At 33.5% G+C, this 21,674-nt stretch overlaps 1 protein-coding gene across 2 annotated transcripts in view; it reads left to right on the forward strand.

Annotated features, from left to right (window-relative positions):
• Window positions 1-21,674, forward strand: part of ZFR (zinc finger RNA binding protein) — a 69,107-nt gene that overhangs the window by 21,164 nt on the left and 26,269 nt on the right. For both annotated transcript variants that reach the window (XM_051969552.1, XM_051969551.1), the window contains exons 6-13: window positions 7,443-7,690; window positions 10,987-11,178; window positions 12,062-12,350; window positions 13,057-13,244; window positions 14,566-14,685; window positions 15,266-15,411; window positions 19,146-19,308; window positions 21,421-21,626. In XM_051969552.1, the coding sequence (XP_051825512.1) occupies window positions 7,443-7,690; window positions 10,987-11,178; window positions 12,062-12,350; window positions 13,057-13,244; window positions 14,566-14,685; window positions 15,266-15,411; window positions 19,146-19,308; window positions 21,421-21,626 (1,552 nt within the window). The remainder of the gene's footprint in view (window positions 1-7,442; window positions 7,691-10,986; window positions 11,179-12,061; window positions 12,351-13,056; window positions 13,245-14,565; window positions 14,686-15,265; window positions 15,412-19,145; window positions 19,309-21,420; window positions 21,627-21,674) is intronic.

Consider the following 21,674-nt stretch of genomic DNA (forward strand, 5'->3'; position numbering starts at 1 on the left):
ATCTTTAATACTTGTTAGCTGTTTGCTAATGGACAAGCTACATAACCTTGTTTGCCTCAGTTTCCTCATCTGTAAAATGAATAGAAGGAAATTGAAAACCATTCTAGTATTTCTTCCAAGAAAACCCCAGATGGGGTCAGAAAGAGTTGGATAAAACTAAAACATCTGAAGAACTACTTTTGGTTAGCATTAGTCTTTGACTTGACATAGTTGGAGGTTTCGTAGTCTAATTTGGATCAAATTAAGAATCTTCTAAAATGATCATTGAGTCTCTCTCTGACTCGAATCCCTCAAATAAGCTTATGAAGCAGCTTCTTCCATTTTTGGATAGTTCTATTTGTTAGGAAGTTTTTTCTTATATTGAGTCTAAATTTGGTGAACTGAAATTTCTACTTATTGTTTCTGGTTCTTCCTTGTTTTGCTAAATACAAGCATAATCTTAATCCCCCTTTCATGACAATTTCACTATTATACACTTGAAAACATTCCCTAAATGTATGTATCCCCTAAATTTTGTTTTTCTCAATCTCATAATATGCCCGCTTCTTTCACTTAGCCAGCATAGAACATGTTTTTTAGTCCTTTCATAATTCTAGGAGTCCTCTTTGGATGTGATTCAGTCTTTGATAAAATGGAGTGAGTAGTACAGAGGGTTTAGCTGTGACCTGCTAAAATGGAGTGAGTAGTACTAGAGGGTTCTGTGACCTGACAAAGTCAAAATATATAAAAAATATTACTCTCTCATTCTGGAAACTATACCTCTCAGTTCATTAGCTTTTTTTGACTGCTATATCAAACTACTGGTTCATATTGATATTGCTATCCACTAAAATTCTCCTTTTCAGAGAGACTATTACCTAGTGATACCACTACAATATTGTAGTTGGGAGGTCAATATTTTTTAACTCAAGTATAGAACTTTGCATTTATTTTTGTTAATTGTTTGATTTGGCTTTTTCTGGTCTATCACTATTTTTTTGGATAGACTCATTCATATCTTGTTTTTTTCCAAATTTCATTATTTGTAAACTTGATAAGTATATCATCTATCTTCAAATCATTCATTGATACATCTATTAAATTGTACAAGGATAAATTCTTGGAAGACTTCACTAGAGACCTCCTTTCAAGTTGATATGGATCCGTCTGGTTATTCAGCCAGCTTTATATATGTCTAACTTTGCTTTATGCTGTTGTATATCATGTGTATCAAGTATACAAATCTATAGCATTCAACCAATATAGTTACCCTCCACCAAAAAAAGAAATAGCTAAATTTGATATAACCCAATCCATAATGGCTTTTAGTGTTTACTACTTCTCTTAAGTGTTCACATGTGAGTTTCATAGTTCTGGAGTTTGGCTATATTTTGGGATCTCTTTCAAGAAATGAGATTGGTAGATTATTTTAAGAGTTTATTTTACCTTCTGATTTTAGGATACCAGGACAGTTTTCTTAGGTAATTTCTTGAAGCATGCTGTCCAGGTCCTTTTTTAAAATCATGACTTTGAGGATTCCAGTAATTCTTAAATTATCTTTTCTGGATCTGCTTTCCTGATCAGTTCTTTTTTCAGCAAGATAGTCTTTATTTTTCTTCTACATACACACACACACACACACACACACACACACACACATATTTTACTGTTGATTTTGATTGATTCTTGATGTCTCATGTAGTCATTTGCTTCTACTTATCCAGTTTTATTTTTTAAGAAGTCATTTTCTTCAGTTAGCTTTTTAATCTCCTGTTCTACTTGACCAGTTCTACTTTTTAAGGAGTTAGGTTTTTTGCAGTAATTCCAATTTTTTTGGTGTTTTCCTTTATCAAAATATTGAGTCTTTTTTCATGATTCTCTTATATCATTCTCATTTCTTTTGTTTTTCTTTTACCTCTTATTTGATTTTTTTCCCCTGAGGCAATTGGGATTAAATGACTTTTCCAGGGTCGTACAGCTAGGAATTAAGAATCTGAAGTCAAACTTGAACTCGGGTCCTTCGGAATTCAGAGCTGGTGCTCTATCCATTGCGCCACCTAGCTGCCTCTCTTATTTGATTTTTAAAATCCTTTTGGAGCTCTTTCAGTAATTTTTTTGGGGTCTGGACTAATCTTTTTACTTGAGGTTTTGAATGTATTTATTTTAGCATCGTTATCCTCTTCTGAGTCTGTGTTTTGATCTTCCCTGTCAGCATGATTACTTTCTATGGTCAAGTTCCTTTTTTTTTTTTTTTTTTTTTGGTTAATTTTTCTAGTCTCTTTTGTTACTTTTAAAGTTGAGTTCTGCGCCTAGGATTGAGGGGGGCACTGACTTAAATCTTCTTGTGTCTGGGACTGAAGGCTTGGCAGTTAATCTGGTGTTGTGCACATGCCACATGAGCCCTGGCTAGTTGGTGCTGCTCTAGGGATCGCAGGGAGGGTAGAGCTGCCCTCTCACTGCTACATTGGAACTTAAGGGCCTCCTTCACTGACCTGCCCCGGAGTTTCTCTCTCTGGGTGTTTCCTACTTTGAATTGTGCTCTCCTTTTCGCCAAGTGAGGCAGAGCTTTCCTTCTGACCTTCCAAGTTGTTTTGAGCTGGAAAATCACCCCATCTTTTTGTTTTCATTTTGAGGTTCTCTATATTACAGTTATTGGTGAATTTGTTAGCATTCAGGCAATGTCTTGCTTAACTCCCCCATCTTGACTCTCAGAAGTCCATCAACAAATTTCAGCAATTTTATCTGCTATTTCTTTCAATACTGTAAGGTATTGCTTGTCTAGACCAACTAATTAGAACTCATTGAGGACAGTTATGTGTTGCCTGAACACTAACCTTATTTGAAATAATTTTTGTGCTGTCTTTCCCAATCAAGAGATTATTATTGGAAGAAACAGTTGAAGTAGACTGACTTTCTCATTACCATCAACCTCAAGGAGTAGTCCCATTCCTTCTTTATTCTTCTTCTTGTCCATAATGTAGATCTTTTTAAAACTACCTTTTTATTGTCCATATAATTTATAAGCTTAGGTAACATAATTTTTAGATGAAGTTTTAGTGGCATTGTGGACAGAGCACTGAGCTTAGAGTCAGAGACCTGTTCTCAAGCCTATGATAATTTCCCTAGCTGTGCAGCCACTTCCAAAATCCCGGTAACCCAATCTCTGTTTGCCTTAGTTTCTTCACCTGTAAAATGTGAATAATAATACCATCGACTTGGGGTCAAATTAGATAATTGTACAGTGTTTATTGCAATACCTGACATATAGTAGGCATTATATAAGTGCCCTTCCCCTTGGAATCAGGAAAACTTCAGTTCAAATTTGATTTCAGACACTTGTTAGCTGTGTGTTTCTGAGTAAGTCACTTATCCTCACTTAACCTACATTTTCTGTCCTGTAAAATGGAAATAATAGATAACCCACTTCCCAGGACTGTTGTGAGGATAAATTGAAAAATATTTGTAAAGTGCTTAGTGTAGTGATTGGTATATCGTAGGTGTTGTAAAATGTTGGCTATCACTATTCATATTTATTAGTATTACTATTACCAGCCTCAGTTAATTTTGGGGATTGGTGTCATTACATTTTTAGTTGCTATCTTCTATTTTTATATAACCTACAATTTCCATTATGTCCTTCTGCTCCTTTCTTCCCAGAGATCTTCTATCACAAAAATGAAAAAGACTTTTTTTTTTTTTTTTTAAACATGAAGTCAAAACTTATATGCTGTATTCAATGCTCTTAGTCCCCTACTTCTACAAAGAGTGGAGGATGGGTATCTTCTCATTTCTTCTTTGGAGTCAGGCTGAGTTATAATGTCACACCATCCAATTGTACTTGGTTTGTTCACATTTATGTTGCAATTATTATGTGTGCTGTTTTCTATTCTATTTTCTTCACTTTTCATCATTTATGTATCTTTCTATGTATATTTCTGTTTTCATATATTTAACACAGTTGGAATACTTTATCCTTTCATATTCATGTAAAATAATTTTTATTTTGACACAGTTTTGCCATGTATTCTTCTGTATTCAATCTAATTTTGGCCTGTGTGTGTGTGTACCTTTTTAAAATTTGAATTAATTTAAAAGTATTTATTTAAACTCCTACCCTAGATGCTACATATAAAATATAAAAAATATTACAGTCCTTTCTCTCAAGAAACTTATATTTTAACTGGGAGACAACAGGCACATATTTAAGTATATACTGTAAACATAGAAGAAACAAATGCAACTCAATGCAAAAAAGGAACGAGAGCTCCTTTATTTGGAAGTGGGGGGATGATTGCAGCAGAGGCTTTATGTAGAAGTAGAGCTTGAACTCAGTCTTGAAAGAAGAGGATTCCTGTATATCTGCTTTAATCTTTAATCTTAAGTTTCTTTGGGGGTAGGAGAGGAATGCTATGAATTCCACATATTACTGTCAAAATTGTGCTTTTTTTTCTGCTCCCCTCTGCATTAAAGTTTCAAAAGCTAAACCCCTTCCATTCTTTTAGTCACCTCTTTCCTCCCCCCTGCCCATTAAAAACTAAGAGAAAGGAAGGGAAATAACCTGGTAATAAAGCATAGTCAAGTAACATGAATCATCACTGTGGTAATATCCAAAAATGCTTGATACTTTCTGAGTCTATCACCTGTCAGGAATTAGCTCCATCCTTCTCTGGAGATACGGTTGATCATTACAGTGATCAATTTTAGGATTTTTCAGAGTTTTTTTTTTTTTAGCCAATATAATAGGTTAGAAGCAGCATGTAAGCTGAACTGTCCCAGTATACTCCTCCTCAATTGAATGCCTCAAATTGAATTCTGGAACAGCATAGCCAACAAAAGACTAGGGTGAGTCATTTTTCTAGCAATGACTTAAAAGATAAGGAGAGATCTGTGACACTGGGATGGGGACTAATCAGGAGCATGGAGGGCAGCACAAATTTAAAACTGTGCACCTTGGAGATAGATGGTAATAGCAGCAGTTTGAGGAGCTCTCATTACCCAGAGCAGTAAGATTGGACAACAAGGTATCTCCCAGCCTGGCACTGGGCACAGAACCAGAAACTGTTTAGCAACCCCACTGCCTATTTACTAGTTCCAAGTCGCATTTCAAGGATGGAGAGGAGTGCTTGCAGTCACGAAGAGATCAGGGATCCTAGTTGTAGTTCTAGAACAAGAGGAAGGATGATGCATTTGCAGGTGTTATCTGGACCCAGCGTACAGATGAGGAAAGAGAAGAGACCACATCTCTCCCTGGATCCCACCATCTTGAAAGCAATGAAAAATTACAGACAATCCATCTTCCCAGCCCAGAATTAACTTTGGAAACAGGGCAAAAAAAAGCCTAATGCTAGAGACAATCTTTTGCCCTTAATATAACTACACCCCTTTAACATAAAATCAACATCAAGAAATAAGCTAGAAAGATATGCAAATAGCAACAACAACAATAAAAAGGGAACAAAAAAAAAAGCTATCATGGTGACAAGGTCAGGGCATAAACTCAGAAGACAATGATACTTTTTTAAAGCAAAACCTCAAAGCAAAATGCAGATTGGACACAGACCTGACAAGAATTCCTGGAAAAGCTAAAGAAAAAAACTATATTTTTTTAAAGATTAGAGTGGTAGAAAAAATTGGGGAAAGGAAAGAACACTACAAGAAAATCATGATTAGAGAAGTAATATCTTTGTAAAACAGGCATAAAACAATAGTAAATAAAATAACAACTAAAAAACCAGAATTGGCCACATGGTAAAAACAGGTACAAAACCTCACTGAGGAAAATACTCTCTTAAAAATTAGAATTGGACAAGTGGAAGCTGAAGACTATGAGACACCAAAAAACAACAAAACAATCAAAACAAAAAGAACAATAGTAAAAGAAAAAAAAATGTGAAGTATCTCATTGGAAAAACAACTCACCTAAAAAATGGATTGAGGAAAATCAACCTGGATATGGAAGTGATTAAGCACAGTGATTTTCATGAAAATGTAATTTTACTTTCTGGGTTAGTAAATAAGGGAATTTATTGGTTATGAGTGTGTGCATACAAAGATTGAGAAAGAGTGAATAATAATAGTTTTCTTTTGGTCAGTTCAGAAAAATATGAAACATAAGTTGGTTGTTTTTATTTTGAGGTTTGTTTGGTTTTGTTTTTTGTTTCTTAGCCTGTGGCATTCATTAGAATAATAATTTTTATTCTTTATCTCAGACCATTTTAAATATCTTTGCTGGGCTCTATTTTTTGTATATTTTTCTTTATGTTTCCTGTTTTCATGTCTTTCATTTCAGCAACATATTCCAAGAAACAAACCCCATTGAGCTTTTCTATATTACTTACCTTCATATCATGTTCCTTTGTTCCCTTTCTAGATTCAACCTTATTTGGCTGTTTTTAAATTCTGCCTATCTCGCCTTTTCTCCCAATTTATTTTTATTTCTTGGTTTGATGGTAGATTTCAAACCTCAAAAAGGCCCACAAGAATAGAATCAGATTTCTGTAAAGTAAAAGGTGTTTCATTCCTCTTTGTTCTAAAAACATTTCTTTCCCTAACATAAATATCTATATATATATACTACGAATTGTCAACTTAGCAATTTTCACTTTCAGAGATTTGAATTTAACAGAATTGATTATGGAGATGAGTGAATTGTTTTGATTTTAAATAGACTTCTGAGTCACAAAGCTCTTTTATCATGTAAAAGAAATTTTAGCTAAAACTATCCTATTTAAAACAAAAACATTCAGAGAGCTAGCAGAATGTCATAGGAATATCATGGAAGCTAAGATTTAGGATAATTATTCTAGAACTCTGCATTGTTGGCCATTTGAAATAGAATTTATAGTGTCTGTTCAACCTACAGGAGAAAGCAGAAAAGCCCATCTCTTGTTCTTTGATAATGCTTTCAAAGCTATTATAACTTGGCTTCAGTCTACCTCGCCAAACTAATTTCCCCACTACTTCCCATTGCAAATAAATCCTTCACTTCAGGCAGGCCATTTCTGAGGCTTTCATGTTTATTCATGCTTAATTGTATGCTTTTCTTCCTAAATCTTACCCCTCCATCCAAACTCAATTCAAAAATGCCAACTCTTGATACTATTCTAATATTATGCCCTTTTAAAAATTCCTATAATATACTTTGCCATTTGAGTATTTTCTTTTTTAAAGTTGTTAATTATGTCAAGTATATGCCCTTAGTTCTTTAGCCCAAATTTCTTTGAGGCTATATCCCAGAACATCTAGCTTATTTCTAAGTGCAATAGGTAAGCGTGATTGCATAGAAAAGGTAAGTATAGTTCCTCTTGTGTTCCATGAAAGTTATACAGTGTTTAAATGATATATTTGAATATTATGCCTATTAATTGAATTTCGGTAATATCACTTGATAACTTAAACTTTATTACTGAATACTTGATTTTAATTATTATGTAAATAATATTTGTTTGATTTTTATTTGTAAGGTACCTCTTATTCAGGTTATGAAGCAGCAGTATATTCAGCTGCATCCTCCTACTACCAACAACAACAGCAGCAACAGAAGCAGGCGGCAGCGGCAGCAGCTGCTGCTGCTGCAACAGCTGCCTGGACAGGGACCACCTTTACTAAAAAAGCACCATTCCAAAATAAACAACTGAAACCAAAACAGCCTCCCAAACCACCCCAGATTCATTATTGTGATGTTTGTAAGATCAGCTGTGCTGGACCACAGGTATCTACATTTTATGTTACTGCAAGTCTTAATGATTATCTTTGATAAGTGTGGACGGCATTCTAAGATTTTTTTTTTCCTGAAAATAGTAGCATTTTAACCAAAACATTTTTCTATGAAAGGAGTTAATTGCTATTAAGTTTTGAAAATAATAATTTACGAGAACAATGATTAATATTAATGTAAAAGAGAAGCAAATATAGCTATATGTTAAAGGGTTTTTTTTTTAAAGCCAAACTTCAATTTTTATGTCTTGTTTTTTGCCTTCTTTCCTTACAAAAATATATATTTTGTAAAGCCTTTGAAGAAAGTCATTTTGGAAAGAAGATATTTTTCTTTTTCTTAATCTCTCTAAAGTTCTGTTTTATTGATGAAAATTTCATAAACTCATAGACTTTAGGAACTAGGAGGAACCTAATTTTAAAGAAGAGGGAACATTGTTTTAATGCAATATTTTTAGGAGATGTAAACAAAGATATGAAATTAACTAGAATTTCTGAAATAATATAAGAACTTTTAGAGAACCACTTTTAGAAGAACTATAGTCCACCCCAATATAAAAATGGATTTTTTTTTTTTTTAACAAGTTGGGACTAAAATGACTAATATGTGTGTGTGGCATGTACAGAATTATCTAGTTGCTTTATAGTCATATCAAAGACTTAAGGATTTTGGCAGCAAGAAAAGTGCAGTGAAAGCTTATTTAGGGTGCTGAATAAATTATCATGAGACCACCTGTTTTTCCTTGCTCTTTTTTGTTGGTAACCAATAGTTCTTCTTGTATATGTGATAGATTATGAGCCTATCCGTGTCAGTATCAAACTATTCATATCTCTTCCCAGGCATAATCTGTTTTCAATGTTTCTAAAGGGATTAAAAATATAGTGAGAATTTAGTTGCTAGAAAGTTTAGGTATATTTCTGGAAAGAAGGCAGATTCTTGTTTCCTATATTGAGTCTTCAAAACTTTAATTAGTTTTAAGCCTATAGGATGAGTTTGATAGGTCTTGTATTGCTTTTAGTTACTGAACCCTTGGGTCATTATGAGAAAAACAACTATAAGCAATGACCAAATTGCAGGCATCCAATTTAAGTATATTTTGTGTATGTGTATGACTGATGACTGATTATATACTACCTTCCATCCTCTATCCCAAGAGAGTGTATCATTGGGGTTGAGTACATGTATATGGCATGTGAAGGGGTGTTGCCATTGAGGATAAATATGCAAGGCCTCTGTCTGGGTATATCATGAGATTGTTTTGGAATATGAGAATACAAGGGTTAATGTGGAACCCTCAGGTGAGTGTAAGATAAAATGATATTTTGAGATTCAGATGTAAGGTTTTTTCAGGATGAGTACCAGAAATACCAGAGTACCCTTTGAGAGAGGGTGATAATGGAATGAGAGAAATACTTTGAAGGTTGGTAACAAGTATATAAGAATTATATGTCCTTTTTAGTGAGTGGATATATGATATATATAGACTAGAGCATTTCATGTGAGAAAATGTTCTTAAAACCGAGTGTATTACTAGGCATGACTATGAAATAGTAGAATATAATGGATATGGAACACAAAAAGGATATGATATTTGTTGATCAGGAATTATTACAAACTGTGAATAGAGGTAGTATAGCGTTCATTTCAGCAAACATTAAGTTGCAAGGCACTTTTAGTCTCTGGGAATAAAGAAACTGGAATAGAATCCCCAAAATAAGACCATTCCACTCTTTAAGAAAGTTTACATTTTTTTGGTTAAGGATATGGAAGGCAGAGCATGCATACTATTAAATAAATAGAAAATTATTTGAGGAGGGAATGGATGCATACCAAGGCAGGGTGAGTGATAAGATAGGGTAGAATATAAAGCATGGCTGAGTCTTGTCTAGATATGTATTGAGCTATCTACTCACTTGAGTTTGCACTTAAGTTTACCAATAAAGACAACATAAAGTTTACCAATAAAGACAACATAGGCCCCGGGACAGAAATTCCAAAACTGAATAGGTTAAGTCCCCCAGGATATGTAGTCTCTGCAGTTAGCTTCGTCTAGGGAACATGGCAAGAACATAGTTGGACTAATGAGAATGTCTGAAGCTGTCTAAGGAAAGAGTACTAACATGGGGGGGACACATGTATAAAGTATTGAACTGACAGTTAAGAAACTTAATATATTAGGCTTGTCTGCCACTCAGAACTGATTTGGAAGTATTTTAACTTGACAAATGTTTATTAATCATCTGCTCTGTGTGTAGCTCCTGTTGAGTCACAAAATAGAAACAAATTTAAATATTAGTACTAGAGACTAAGTTTGACAACTCTTGTTTTTTCATCTATAAAATGAAGGCATTGGATTAGATCTCTAAAGTTCCTATCAGTTCTGAGTCTGTTGTGTGTATGAGTAGTACTAATGAATACTATTCCTTTTTCAGAGAAAAGGCATAAATTTTGAAATCAAATATGATGTGAATAAAGGATCATTGTTAGAGTCCTGGAAAATATTTTAAAGACCCTGACTTGGGCAAGTCACTAAATTTTGTTAGGCCTCAGTTTCCATATCTGTAAAATGAGAGGGTCTGGATAGCTTCTGAGGAAATCACTAGTTCTATTATTTGCCGCCTCATTCTCTAATAATTAAAACTGCTTTTATTTAGGTAGTTCTAACATTGAAGATGTGTTGAAAAATTTTTGCTCTCTTTTTCTTGTTAATGTTAAAATTTTATCAAATTATTTAGGTTATAGATTAAATGAGTTTTTATGAACCAGTTTGTGAACTTTTATTACCATTTGCAATGTTTCTCTGGAAAATTGTATAGTTCCAAACAATTATATGACAAATGGCATTTTGGAACTCAGCCTATTTGTAAGTTGGTATCCTTCTATGTATTAGACTATAGCTAGAGTTTTTGTTACTGTAGAATATTTATTTATGAAATAGCAATGTCTTTTCCCTACTTGCTTTTGAAACTCTTGTTAATGGTATAAATAGATTTACCACCACTGTCTTTTGATTTAAGAAAGAGAAGTATATCCTTTTTGTCTCATCAGTTGTGTTTTTGGTAAAGGACGACTCACATGATTCTGAAAATTACTGCATTTATTAAGAACCATAGTCTATAAAATCTCCAATAAGGTGGACTGAATTTGCGTAGTTTGTAAGGAATTCTGTAATCCATTCTTCCGCTACTTCTGGAAATTAGATATCTTGATTTTTAACTGAGTGTTAAGAGATTTGTAAATTTGATAATACTGAATGGTGTACAAATGAAGGAAAATGTTTTCTTTTAAAACAGACTTATAAAGAACATTTAGAAGGACAGAAACACAAAAAAAAGGAAGCTGCATTGAAAGCTTCTCAAAACACCAGCAGCAGCAGTACCTCCATTCGTGGGACTCAAAATCAACTACGTTGTGAGCTGTGTGATGTGTCTTGTACAGGAGCAGATGCATATGCAGCACACATTCGTGGTGCTAAGCATCAGAAAGTAGGTGCCTTTTCTCACATACAGACACAAACGTATACACACACACATACATATATCTACATATATACATTCCTTATGTGATCATCTTTGGGATAGGAGTTTAAGTGGAAGTAAAGGTTGTTTTTCAAATTTCAGAGAGCTTAATAGTATTGTTTCATAATTCATGTTATAATTAGGGAAAATATTTGTCATCTTTACTTCCTTTCACTAAAATATCAAATGCATATATCAAATGCATTACTGAAATCTAGTTTGTAGAAACTGAATTAAAGAACTCATTTTATTACTTAAAAATTATCAGGTAGAAGCAGTGAGTAGACATATTTGCTTCATAGTCATGTTGTGAAAATAAAAATTCCTTAGAATCAAAGTACTCAAGAAATTTAAAATCTTCTTCAAAGAAAATTAAGTGTCGAAAAGATACAAGTGGATGTACTAGGAATTCTATCAAAGTACTCAAGAAATTTAAAATAAATCTTCTTCAAAGAAAATTAAGTGTCGAAAAGATACAAGTGGATGTACTAGGAATTCTATTATTAGGTTAAAAATTGTTTTTATTATTGAGAAATTTAAAGCAAAAAAAGAATAGTATTTTTTGGAGCTTATCATGGCTCCCTAATTTTACAGGTGAATAAACTGAGGCCTAGAAGTTTAATGAATTGCCTAAGGTTACCCAGTGAGGTGATAGGCAGATATTAATTTATACATGAATTTAACAGGAAGCAAATAATAAGTAAAACTATGTAACACATTATCATATTAAATTGAAAGGGGATAGTTGGACTTGGGTAGTTGGACTTCATTGTTAAGTGTTGTTTATTACTTTAAAAATCTGCATGCTCTACACACTGTTGACTGATACTAATGAAATGTGTTTTTATAGGTGGTAAAGTTACACACAAAACTTGGCAAACCTATTCCTTCAACGGAACCAAATGTTGTTACCCAAGCTACTTCTTCAACAGCTGCGTCTGCTTCTAAATCAACTGCCTCTACTTCTGGTATTGCAGCTAGCAACAGTACTGTGAATTCTTCAGTTGTAACTTCTGCAGTCAAAGTTCTTACACCTGCTACAAACACAGGTCTCAATACAGCATCAAACACTAAAGCATCAACTGTGCCTGCAAGTATGGCTGCAAAGAAAACATCTACACCCAAAATAAATTTTGTTGGCAAGTATAGATGTCCTTTGCTATCAGACTTATATTTGGACAACTCAAAAAATTCACAAGATAGTATTTTATATGAAAAATAATTGGAATTATAAATAATATCATTACTCATTTACACTTATATACTTTTACTTTTGTTTCTTAACCTATTCAGCAGGGTACTCACCACCAGTAGTTTTAAAAAGAATCTTAGTGATTTTTTAAATTCATTTTTACAAAACACTAAGCAAAGTGAGATTAGAGTTCAAGTAATCAGAAATTGATAAAATTTTAAAAGGAATTAGAAAACAAAACAAGACTGTTTTATTCTGTCGGTTCGTTGAAATCAACTTGGACAGCACAAATTTTAAAAATGAAAACTCTACCTAAAAAAGTTGGTGGTATACTTCTAGCTCTATTTGTGAAGTAAATATAAGTATTAAATAATTATATATTATACTTATATTGTGTGTGTGTGTGTGTGTATACACTTATAAGTAATAAAAATAATGAAAGTGAATTGAATATCAATGAAGATATGTATGCTTTCAGGTAACTTGTTATTAAATATCAAAAGTTAAATGTTTTCAGGTCTCAAGTCCTTAAGCTTAAATCCAAATTACTAAATTGTGGTATCATTATAGGAAGATTATAGACATTCCAATTTAATTCAGGTAAAATTTGCTCATGTTTAAAATTTGCAAATTTATATATGCTCTTTTTCTAGGTGGCAATAAGTTGCCGTCAATTAAAACAGAAGATTTGAAAGGTACCGAAAGTATTAAACCTACCCCTGCCACTTCTGCTGTACAGACCCAAGAAGTAAAATCGGACCCATCAGACCCAGTGACGCCCACAACTCTCGCTGCTTTGCAGAGTGATGTGCAGCCAGTAGGCCATGACTATGTTGAGGAGGTATTGAACTGAGAAAATGATTATTCCAAAATTCATACTAGATATGTTATGAAAATGTGTTTCTGGGGAGAGGTCTTACTCATTTACAATTTTTTTTTTAACCCTTGTAACTTCTGTGTTAAATAAGATGATAATTTCAAAAATGTGTTCACTGCAGAGTAACTCCATACTATGGCCTAGAAAGGCTTTTAGTTCCTTTATTTTTCATCTTCTTACGCTGCTTCTAGCAATCCACTTAGTGATATTTAACTTTCCAGAATGGGAAAATAAGCAAAAAAAAAAAAAGCCCTCCATTATTAAAGTTAGCTCCAGACAAATCAGTGACATTTTACTTCATAGAAAAGAAAAATGGAGCTTAACATTTATTATGTGTAAAACTGAAATCTCATTCTAAAAAAATTATTTAATTAGGAAGCCAAAATAGCCTTGAGAATTTGGAAAACAGATTTAGTTTCTTGGTGTACTCACTCATGTGAGAAGAATTGGAAGAGATGGCTTTGGTACTTCCCCTGAATTTGTGATCCTTTGTGAACTTTCCAGATGAAAAGACGAATAGAGTCTTACCTATAGAAGAAAGAATCAAAAAGCAACACAATGAAATAGGGGAAAATGTTATCTAATCACCAGAAACAGGAGCAACTATGCTTGTTAAATAATTATACTTTGTAAAAGCATGGCTCTTTGAAACATCTTCTTATATTAAGACCACTGTCATAAGATAGTCTATTTTAGTAGCCTTCAAAAGCATTGTTGTATTATAACATTGCGTGATAGTTTATATTCTCAATTATGACCCTAAGTCATCAAGAAAATATTATTGTGTTTTTTATCCTCTGTATTTTGAAAAAGGAAAAGTATTAGGGGAAATGACACTATAAATTACTTAATGAAAACCATGCTAGATTTTAAGGGGGTGGTATTATTAAGGTTTCCTGTTCTGAAGGAATTTACTATCTAGTAAAATAAGCTGTCTGCAAGTAACTAAGATTGTATTTCAATTAACTTGAAAATTCACGCATCCAAAATAACATTTTTTATGTTTCTGAATTATTTAAATTATAAAAGAGATCTTACTTTACCAATAGAAACTATTTATAGGCCAGAGTCAAAAAATGAATTCTTACCGAAATTGTTACACAGGTCAAGATCATAGGCAATTCAGATACTTTGTGTTTTCTTTATCTGACTACAACTAGTTGTGATTAATTATTCTTTTTATCATTAGGCTACAGAAATTTGGAAACGAATGAATAAATGATCAGTTCTATCATTATGTAAACACATATCTTTCAATGTTAATGTTTTTCATTTGTTTCTTTAGGTACGAAATGATGAAGGGAAAGTTATTCGGTTCCATTGTAAGCTGTGTGAGTGTAGCTTTAATGATCCCAATGCCAAGGAAATGCACTTAAAAGGAAGAAGGCACAGACTTCAATATAAAGTTAGTGGAGATTGCTATTGTTGTTTTGTATTTGTTTAAGCATTTACTAGAAAACAAAAAATCAAAATGATAGCATTCTTTTCATATGGGAGCTTTTATTATTCCTAGGGTGGTGTAACTCACAAGACATGTCTAATTTCTCTCTTAAGTGTGTGTATTCGGCTTCCTAGTTTTTACATATTTGAAACTATATACCCATGTGTCAGTCACTTCACTTTTGGAGCTTGAGTTTATATTATAAAATTATATTTATGTTGGATTTTTTTTAAGAGCATACTAAAATGATAATTCCATGACTATTGAAGGATGTGAAAATTCATAGGGTCTTGCGTATAATTTATGCATATATATACAGCACTTTGAAAATCTAATTTGAGTTACTATATATATCTGAAAACTATAGTGATTTTACCAACTTTACTGAATTTTTTCTCAATTGTTTTGAATTAGTGAGATAGTACTGTAATGACTTGGCTTCCATGAAAAATTTTGAAGTGCCTAACCAAAATGAATGCATAAAGTATTGAAAACATTGTGTTGAAATGACTGATGAAAAATTTATCTTAAAATGTTTATATAGAAAAAAGTAAATCCAGATTTGCAAGTGGAAGTAAAACCCAGTATTCGAGCAAGAAAGATTCAAGAAGAGAAAATGAGGAAGCAAATGCAGAAGGAAGAATACTGGAGAAGACGTGAAGAGGAAGAACGCTGGAGAATGGAAATGAGGTACTATTTTTCACTCTTAATAAAACAGGAAATTGCTTCATACTTGTTAAATAGTTTAGTGAATGACTGAATGAATAAATTAACGGTAATTGGTGTTTTTAAGCAAGGTAAGTTTGCTTGGTGTACTTTCAGGGAATACCAGCAGCAGTGATCTCACATTGTGGCTCTTTAAATAACATATTAGGAGCTTTTTAAGCAAAATTAAAAGAGTGATGTTAAATTTCGTGTCTTGATAATCATTAGCTGGCCTCAGGTACTAGTAAAGCGCAGAGCTAGGTTTCTGTTTTATCTCTACTGGTACTAGAATTGGCCTCTTCTAAATCACTGCCATCTTTGGATATCACCGCAATCCTAACCCCTCTCCAAAACTTTTCATGTTTCTTTCCTCTTCCTCCTTTTTCTGTGCTTCCTCTCCTTTGGGTCATATTCTTCATACTTTTCAGTATGACAATCTGACAAATTTGTGTTATTGATATAGTTGGGAAAAGCTATTAGAGTTCCCTTTGGGCTTTAAAGTTTCTAGGCCACACACATGCATTACAACAAAGACTTTTTAGAGACAAATAATTTGATCTTTTGGTTCTCGTGTATTAACTATTATAAATTAAATCAGTTAATAAAAATTACAAATTAATGCAGATGAAGCTTTGGTATTAATTGAAAAAATATATCATTAAGATACAACTACTCAAAACATTTTAAGACTTAATTTATATACTGAAAATTATTTTGATAATTATGTAAATTTCCAAATCTTTTTGCTGATAATCAGGTAGATGAAGAAACAATATAACAAAAGTAACTTTACTCTTTGAGGACAGAATAAGAAAGAACAAACTTAATGAATTTATATTAATTAGATTATAATAAATACATGCTGAATGGAAAAGTTGGGAAACATTATTTCCAAGAAAATTGATAATTACATACTCAAAAGAGTATTTAAAAACATTTTCTTAAGGGTTTCAAATTTAGTGATTTACAAAATGCTGAAATTTTGTGACAGCATAGAAGCAGTTTTATTAACTCATTTGGGTCCAGTTGACTAAATTGTTCTTAATTGTAGTTATCTTAAATGATCATAAGCTAACTGCACTCTATATTTGATATACCTATAACACAAGACAGTGTAGTGAAGTCAAAAGTAAACTTGAGTGACTTCACAATCGAGAACCTGGGTTCAGCTTGCTGAGTGTTTTGTCTAGGACAAATCATTAAGTCTTTCAATGTGTTAGGCTTCTCTGAGACTATTAAGTTGCAGAAAAGGTATCTACCTGTGTAGAGGGCCACAGACAGACAAAAGGGGAAACTCTGGGTAAGGCATAAGACCCTTCAGCCCAGAGGGAACCTTCTAACAATGTCTGGTTTTGCTCCCATGTCCCCTAAGGGCTCTTGACCTACCTGAGAAGTCGGGGCGATGACAACCTGTGTTGTGATTGAAGCAGAGGGATACCAGGTGGCAAACTATGTACAATAGCAAGTTGTGGTCCTACATGTGCAATATATACTTGGCACTTATCCAGTGTTGTTTTGGTTACATAAGGGTATGAGGGTATAAAAGGGGGAAAAAACTGGGAGTAAATGGACTCCATATTTCCACCATCCTCGGGAGTCTCGCCACATCACTTCTCCACTAAGATAGTATATTTTAATCATCCTGCATGAGGGCTCTAGAAAGCATAGTACATTTTGTCACCTCAACTTGGGGGCTCTAGAAAGCAGGACACAACATACCTTCACTTTCAGAAAGTTCCTGCTATCAGTGAAATCACACGTCTAGAAACCTGTCCCTGCTCATAACACATATATCCTAGTTTCTCTTCTTTTTTAATACAATTTAATTTGGTGGTCTTATGAGGTTCCATGCATTTTATTATCATCTCTATACTGATCATTCACAACTTCATTCAGCCCCCACCTCTAGTTCAAATCTCCAACTATCTATTAAACATCTTGAACTGGATGTCCCATAGACATCTTAAATTCAGTGTGTTCCAAACTGAATTCATTATCTAAACTTCCTTTTTCCAAATTTCTCTCTTACTTTCAAGGATACCATCTCCCCAATCCCCCAGTCTCAGAAGCTAGATGTCAGCCTCAGCTCCTCATTTTTATTTTGGCTATATCTTACATATATTCCTCATTCTCTCTGTTACTAACATTACCCTTGTGAGGTCCTTATCACCTCATTCCTAGATTCCTACAGTAGCTTGCTGATTTCTCCTGCTTGTCACAAATCTCTCTCAATTCTCATCTGTCCTTCAATCAGCAATTAAATAACTTTCTAAAGCACTTCTATATTCAGTAAGCTCCATTGACTCCCTGTTTTCTCTTGGGCCAAATAGAAAATCATCTCTTTGGTGTTCAGAGCCCTTCATAACTTCTCCCACATCTACCTCTCCTCATCTACATACTCTTGAGATTCATTGACACTGGCTTCCTTGCTACTTTTTGGACAAGATACTCCCATCTCATAACTCCAGGCCTTTTCATTCCCTTCTCATTTCTACTTTCTGACTTCTCTGAATTCCTTCAAGTCAGCTAAAATCTCATCTTCTTACAGAATGTTTTCCTAATCTCTTGTAGTTCTAGCACTTTCTCTGGGTTGAATATTTCTATTTTGTCCTGTATATAATTTGTACAGTTATAAATGTTTTTGTTCCTCTTTAGACTCATAATCTGCTTAATCGTAGGAATTCTGTTTTACTTTGCATTGTAGCCCCAGCACTTAAAATCGTGCCTTTCACATAGTAGGTGCTTAATTAAATACTGAAGTGGTCCCTCCCATATCAATCTGAATACCAGCCACATGTTTCCTGAAAATTTGGTTTGTATGAACCCAGAATCTAGAGCCTTCACTTGCACAGAAATTTAGTTTAAGCTTTATTGATCTCAGCAGCAGTAAGTTGGTGCTATAAAATATTAACATACATATAATACATTATAATTTACAAAGTAGAGTCTCGGTTGACACAGTAAATCTTTGAAATAGATACTACAGCTGGTATTCAAGTTTTACGCAAGACAGAAATCTAAGGCTTAGGTTAAGAGATTTGCACGTGGTTATAGAGCTCTGTTGTCAAAAGAATTTGAATTCATTTTTGAGTACCAAACCCTATTTGTCCTGCAGTGTACTACACTACGTGCATATACATATATACACACACACACGTGTATACATGCACATATATTACACTACATGCATATACATATACACACACGTGTATACATGCAGATACACACACACACAGTCATTCCTACTCGAAGAAGAATCAGTCTGTGTCTTTTTACTCTGAGCCAATTGTCTACATCCCCATTAGCTCTTAGGACTTTCATGGCAAAAAAATTTTCAGTTCTCAATTTCTATTTTGCATGAAAATATCATTAAAACTTTAGCTTAGAGTGAGGAATGGAACAAGAAAGAATAATTGACTGAATCTGAGATGGCCAGGAAGAATTAAAAGGAGGAACTTGGGAGAAATGATACCTTTTCTCCATTCAAGTCCCCAATCATTTTTCCTTTTTTTTTTTTTTTTGCCTGCTACTGCCATTGCTTTCATTATAAAATCAAAAGAGTATGATTAGATAAAATAGAGAAGAATGTGTAACCCATACATTTAGCATGAATCTTCCCCAGTTTTTGTTTTTTGCTCTTCATTAGCATAACCTAATGGCTAATCCAAAATTATTTTATTAGCAATGTATGTTTTTTGTTGTTCATAAACTAATTTTAGACGCTATGAAGAAGATATGTACTGGAGAAGAATGGAGGAAGAACAGCATCACTGGGATGACCGCCGTCGAATGCCTGATGGAGGATATCCACATGGTCCTCCAGGGCCACTAGGCCTCCTTGGGGTCAGACCAGGAATGCCACCTCAGCCTCAGGGACCTGCAGTAAGTTTTTGTTCTGTAAATTTTGAATGAGATTGAGTGAAAACCATCTTGGCATTAGAAGAGGGGGGAAATGTTCTTGAGCATTACTGTTCATGTTTCATCTGATCTACTACCTCGATCCTGGAGCATATGAGAACTTCCTCTAAGAGCCTTGATTCTTCTCCAGAATTCTTTTATTAGTAATTGGTTTTCACTTGTCATCAGCTTGACCAAGATTGTCCTCAAAAATCTTTTCCTTCACATAAAAAGCTACTTAGCTCATGTTGTTCTCGAGCATAAAAGTAGATAGTAGGGGTGCTACACTTTTTACTTTGACCTCAAAGCACATCCCTGCTTTGTTACAAGTGACTCAGATCCTTTTGATTTCCTACTTTCACTGATTATATAAAATTGTTCCTATTAAATATGTGAAGGAAAAAAGTATTAAGATAACTCTACAAGTAGATCTCTCATTTTAAAAAATTAACTTTAATCATGCTTGAAATTTAGCTCTTCTTTTCTCATCAGGAGAGGTCCAAGTCATTCAGGGATCAACAAAAGGAAAACAACACATGAATGTTAGGGCCATGTATAGAGGAAAAAAACCTTAATTCTGGAGTTAGAGGATTAGGGTTCAAATCCTGCCTCTGTTTTGCTACTTCTCTGACCTTGTGTGGTAGGTTACTTAACCTTTCTCAGCCCTCAGCTTCCTCATCTCTAAAATGAAATTTCCCTGGTAGGTATCAGAGGTCTCTTCCAACTCCAGATTTGTATTCTTAAATAAATACATTTCCCAGGGGAGAATATTTGTGCATAGAGAAAGAGAGAAAGCTTTCTTTTCACTTAATCTTTCTCACTTGTGGCTCATGGAAATGTATAAAAGAGGTGTCATTGTGGGAAAACTGGTAACCATTTACAGGAGAAAAAAATATGAAAATGACTGTTTTATAAAAAAAATAACTTTAATTTTATGCAGCTTAGTATAATATTTATAGATTCTCTGTCTCACAAAAATTTTTATTTATTTTAGGAAAAATCCTCAATATAGGTTTTATACATAAATTATCTATGTAAAAACATTGTACATTGTGAATTTGCATTTTTCTTTTTACAGGTATAAAAAAGCATAAGAGTAGATTGTAAAAGTTTTGTGTAGTTATTGCTTATTTAAAAATAGAAGAAGAATTTCTAGAAAAAATTTGTCATTTCAATTTAGGGTTTTTATTTTGCGTTTTTTCCTTACCCACCCACTCCATAAAAAAAATTATTGTAACAAATTAGCATAATGATTAAAATAAATTCCTATATTTTCCATTGCCCACATAGGCTGAATAGCAATTATTGTCCACATTAACCCTACTATAACTATCCTTAACCTTACTATATCAATGTCATAGCCACTCTTACCACATTTCTAACCCTCAACTTCTCAAACATCACCAAAATCAAATCCCTAGGCGGCCTATGAAACAAATCAACACCAACAATCATCATCATCCTTCTTACACTCCTTTCCCTAGGAGGCCTGCCACCTCTCACTGGCTTTATACCTAATGCCCAAAAATATATGTCTCATTCTGCACGTTTAGACCAAATAATAATTCTAATTCTTCTTCTGCTAACTTTATGCAAATTCATAAAAATCTTACTCAGATTTGTCTAAAATTCTCCCTTTTGTCATTTCTTGTGCATAATAATATTCTATTATAATCATGTGCCACAATTTATTCACCCATTCCCCAACTGATGAGCACTCCTTTTAGTGTTAACTTCCTTGTAATTACTAAAAGCTATTCTATTTTTGTCTACCTAAGACATTTATTTCTTTGAAATCTCGGCAGTATAGGCCTAGAAGTGATATAACTGCATCAAATGGTGTCCATAGGCTTGATTCCATATTTCTTCTCTATAATGGCTAGACTGATTCACAATTTCACTAGCTATGCAGCTGTGTCCATGTTTTTCTAATAGTTCCACAAATATTTATCATTTTCTCTCTTTTTAAACCATAGCCAATTTAATTGGTGTAATGTACTTTAATTTGCACTTATTTTGGAAATTAAATATTGTTTAGATAGAAGTAAATTATTTTCTTTATTTAAATGAAGTAATAAAGATTTTTCTTCTACACAGCCTTTACGCCGTCCTGATTCATCTGATGATCGTTATGTAATGACAAAACATGCAGCTATATATCCAACTGAAGAAGAGTTACAGGCAGTTCAGAAAATTGTATCTATCACTGAACGGGCTCTCAAACTTGTTTCAGACAATATGTCTGATCATGAAAAAAGCAAAAGCAAAGAAGGTGATGACAAGAAAGAAGGGGGTAAAGACAGGTATGGGGTTTTTGGTTTGTTTTTTTCTCATTTTCAGTAAACAAAAAA

This window comes from Antechinus flavipes, chromosome 1, assembly GCF_016432865.1.
Source record: "Antechinus flavipes isolate AdamAnt ecotype Samford, QLD, Australia chromosome 1, AdamAnt_v2, whole genome shotgun sequence".
NCBI classification, from domain to species: Eukaryota; Metazoa; Chordata; class Mammalia; order Dasyuromorphia; family Dasyuridae; genus Antechinus; species Antechinus flavipes.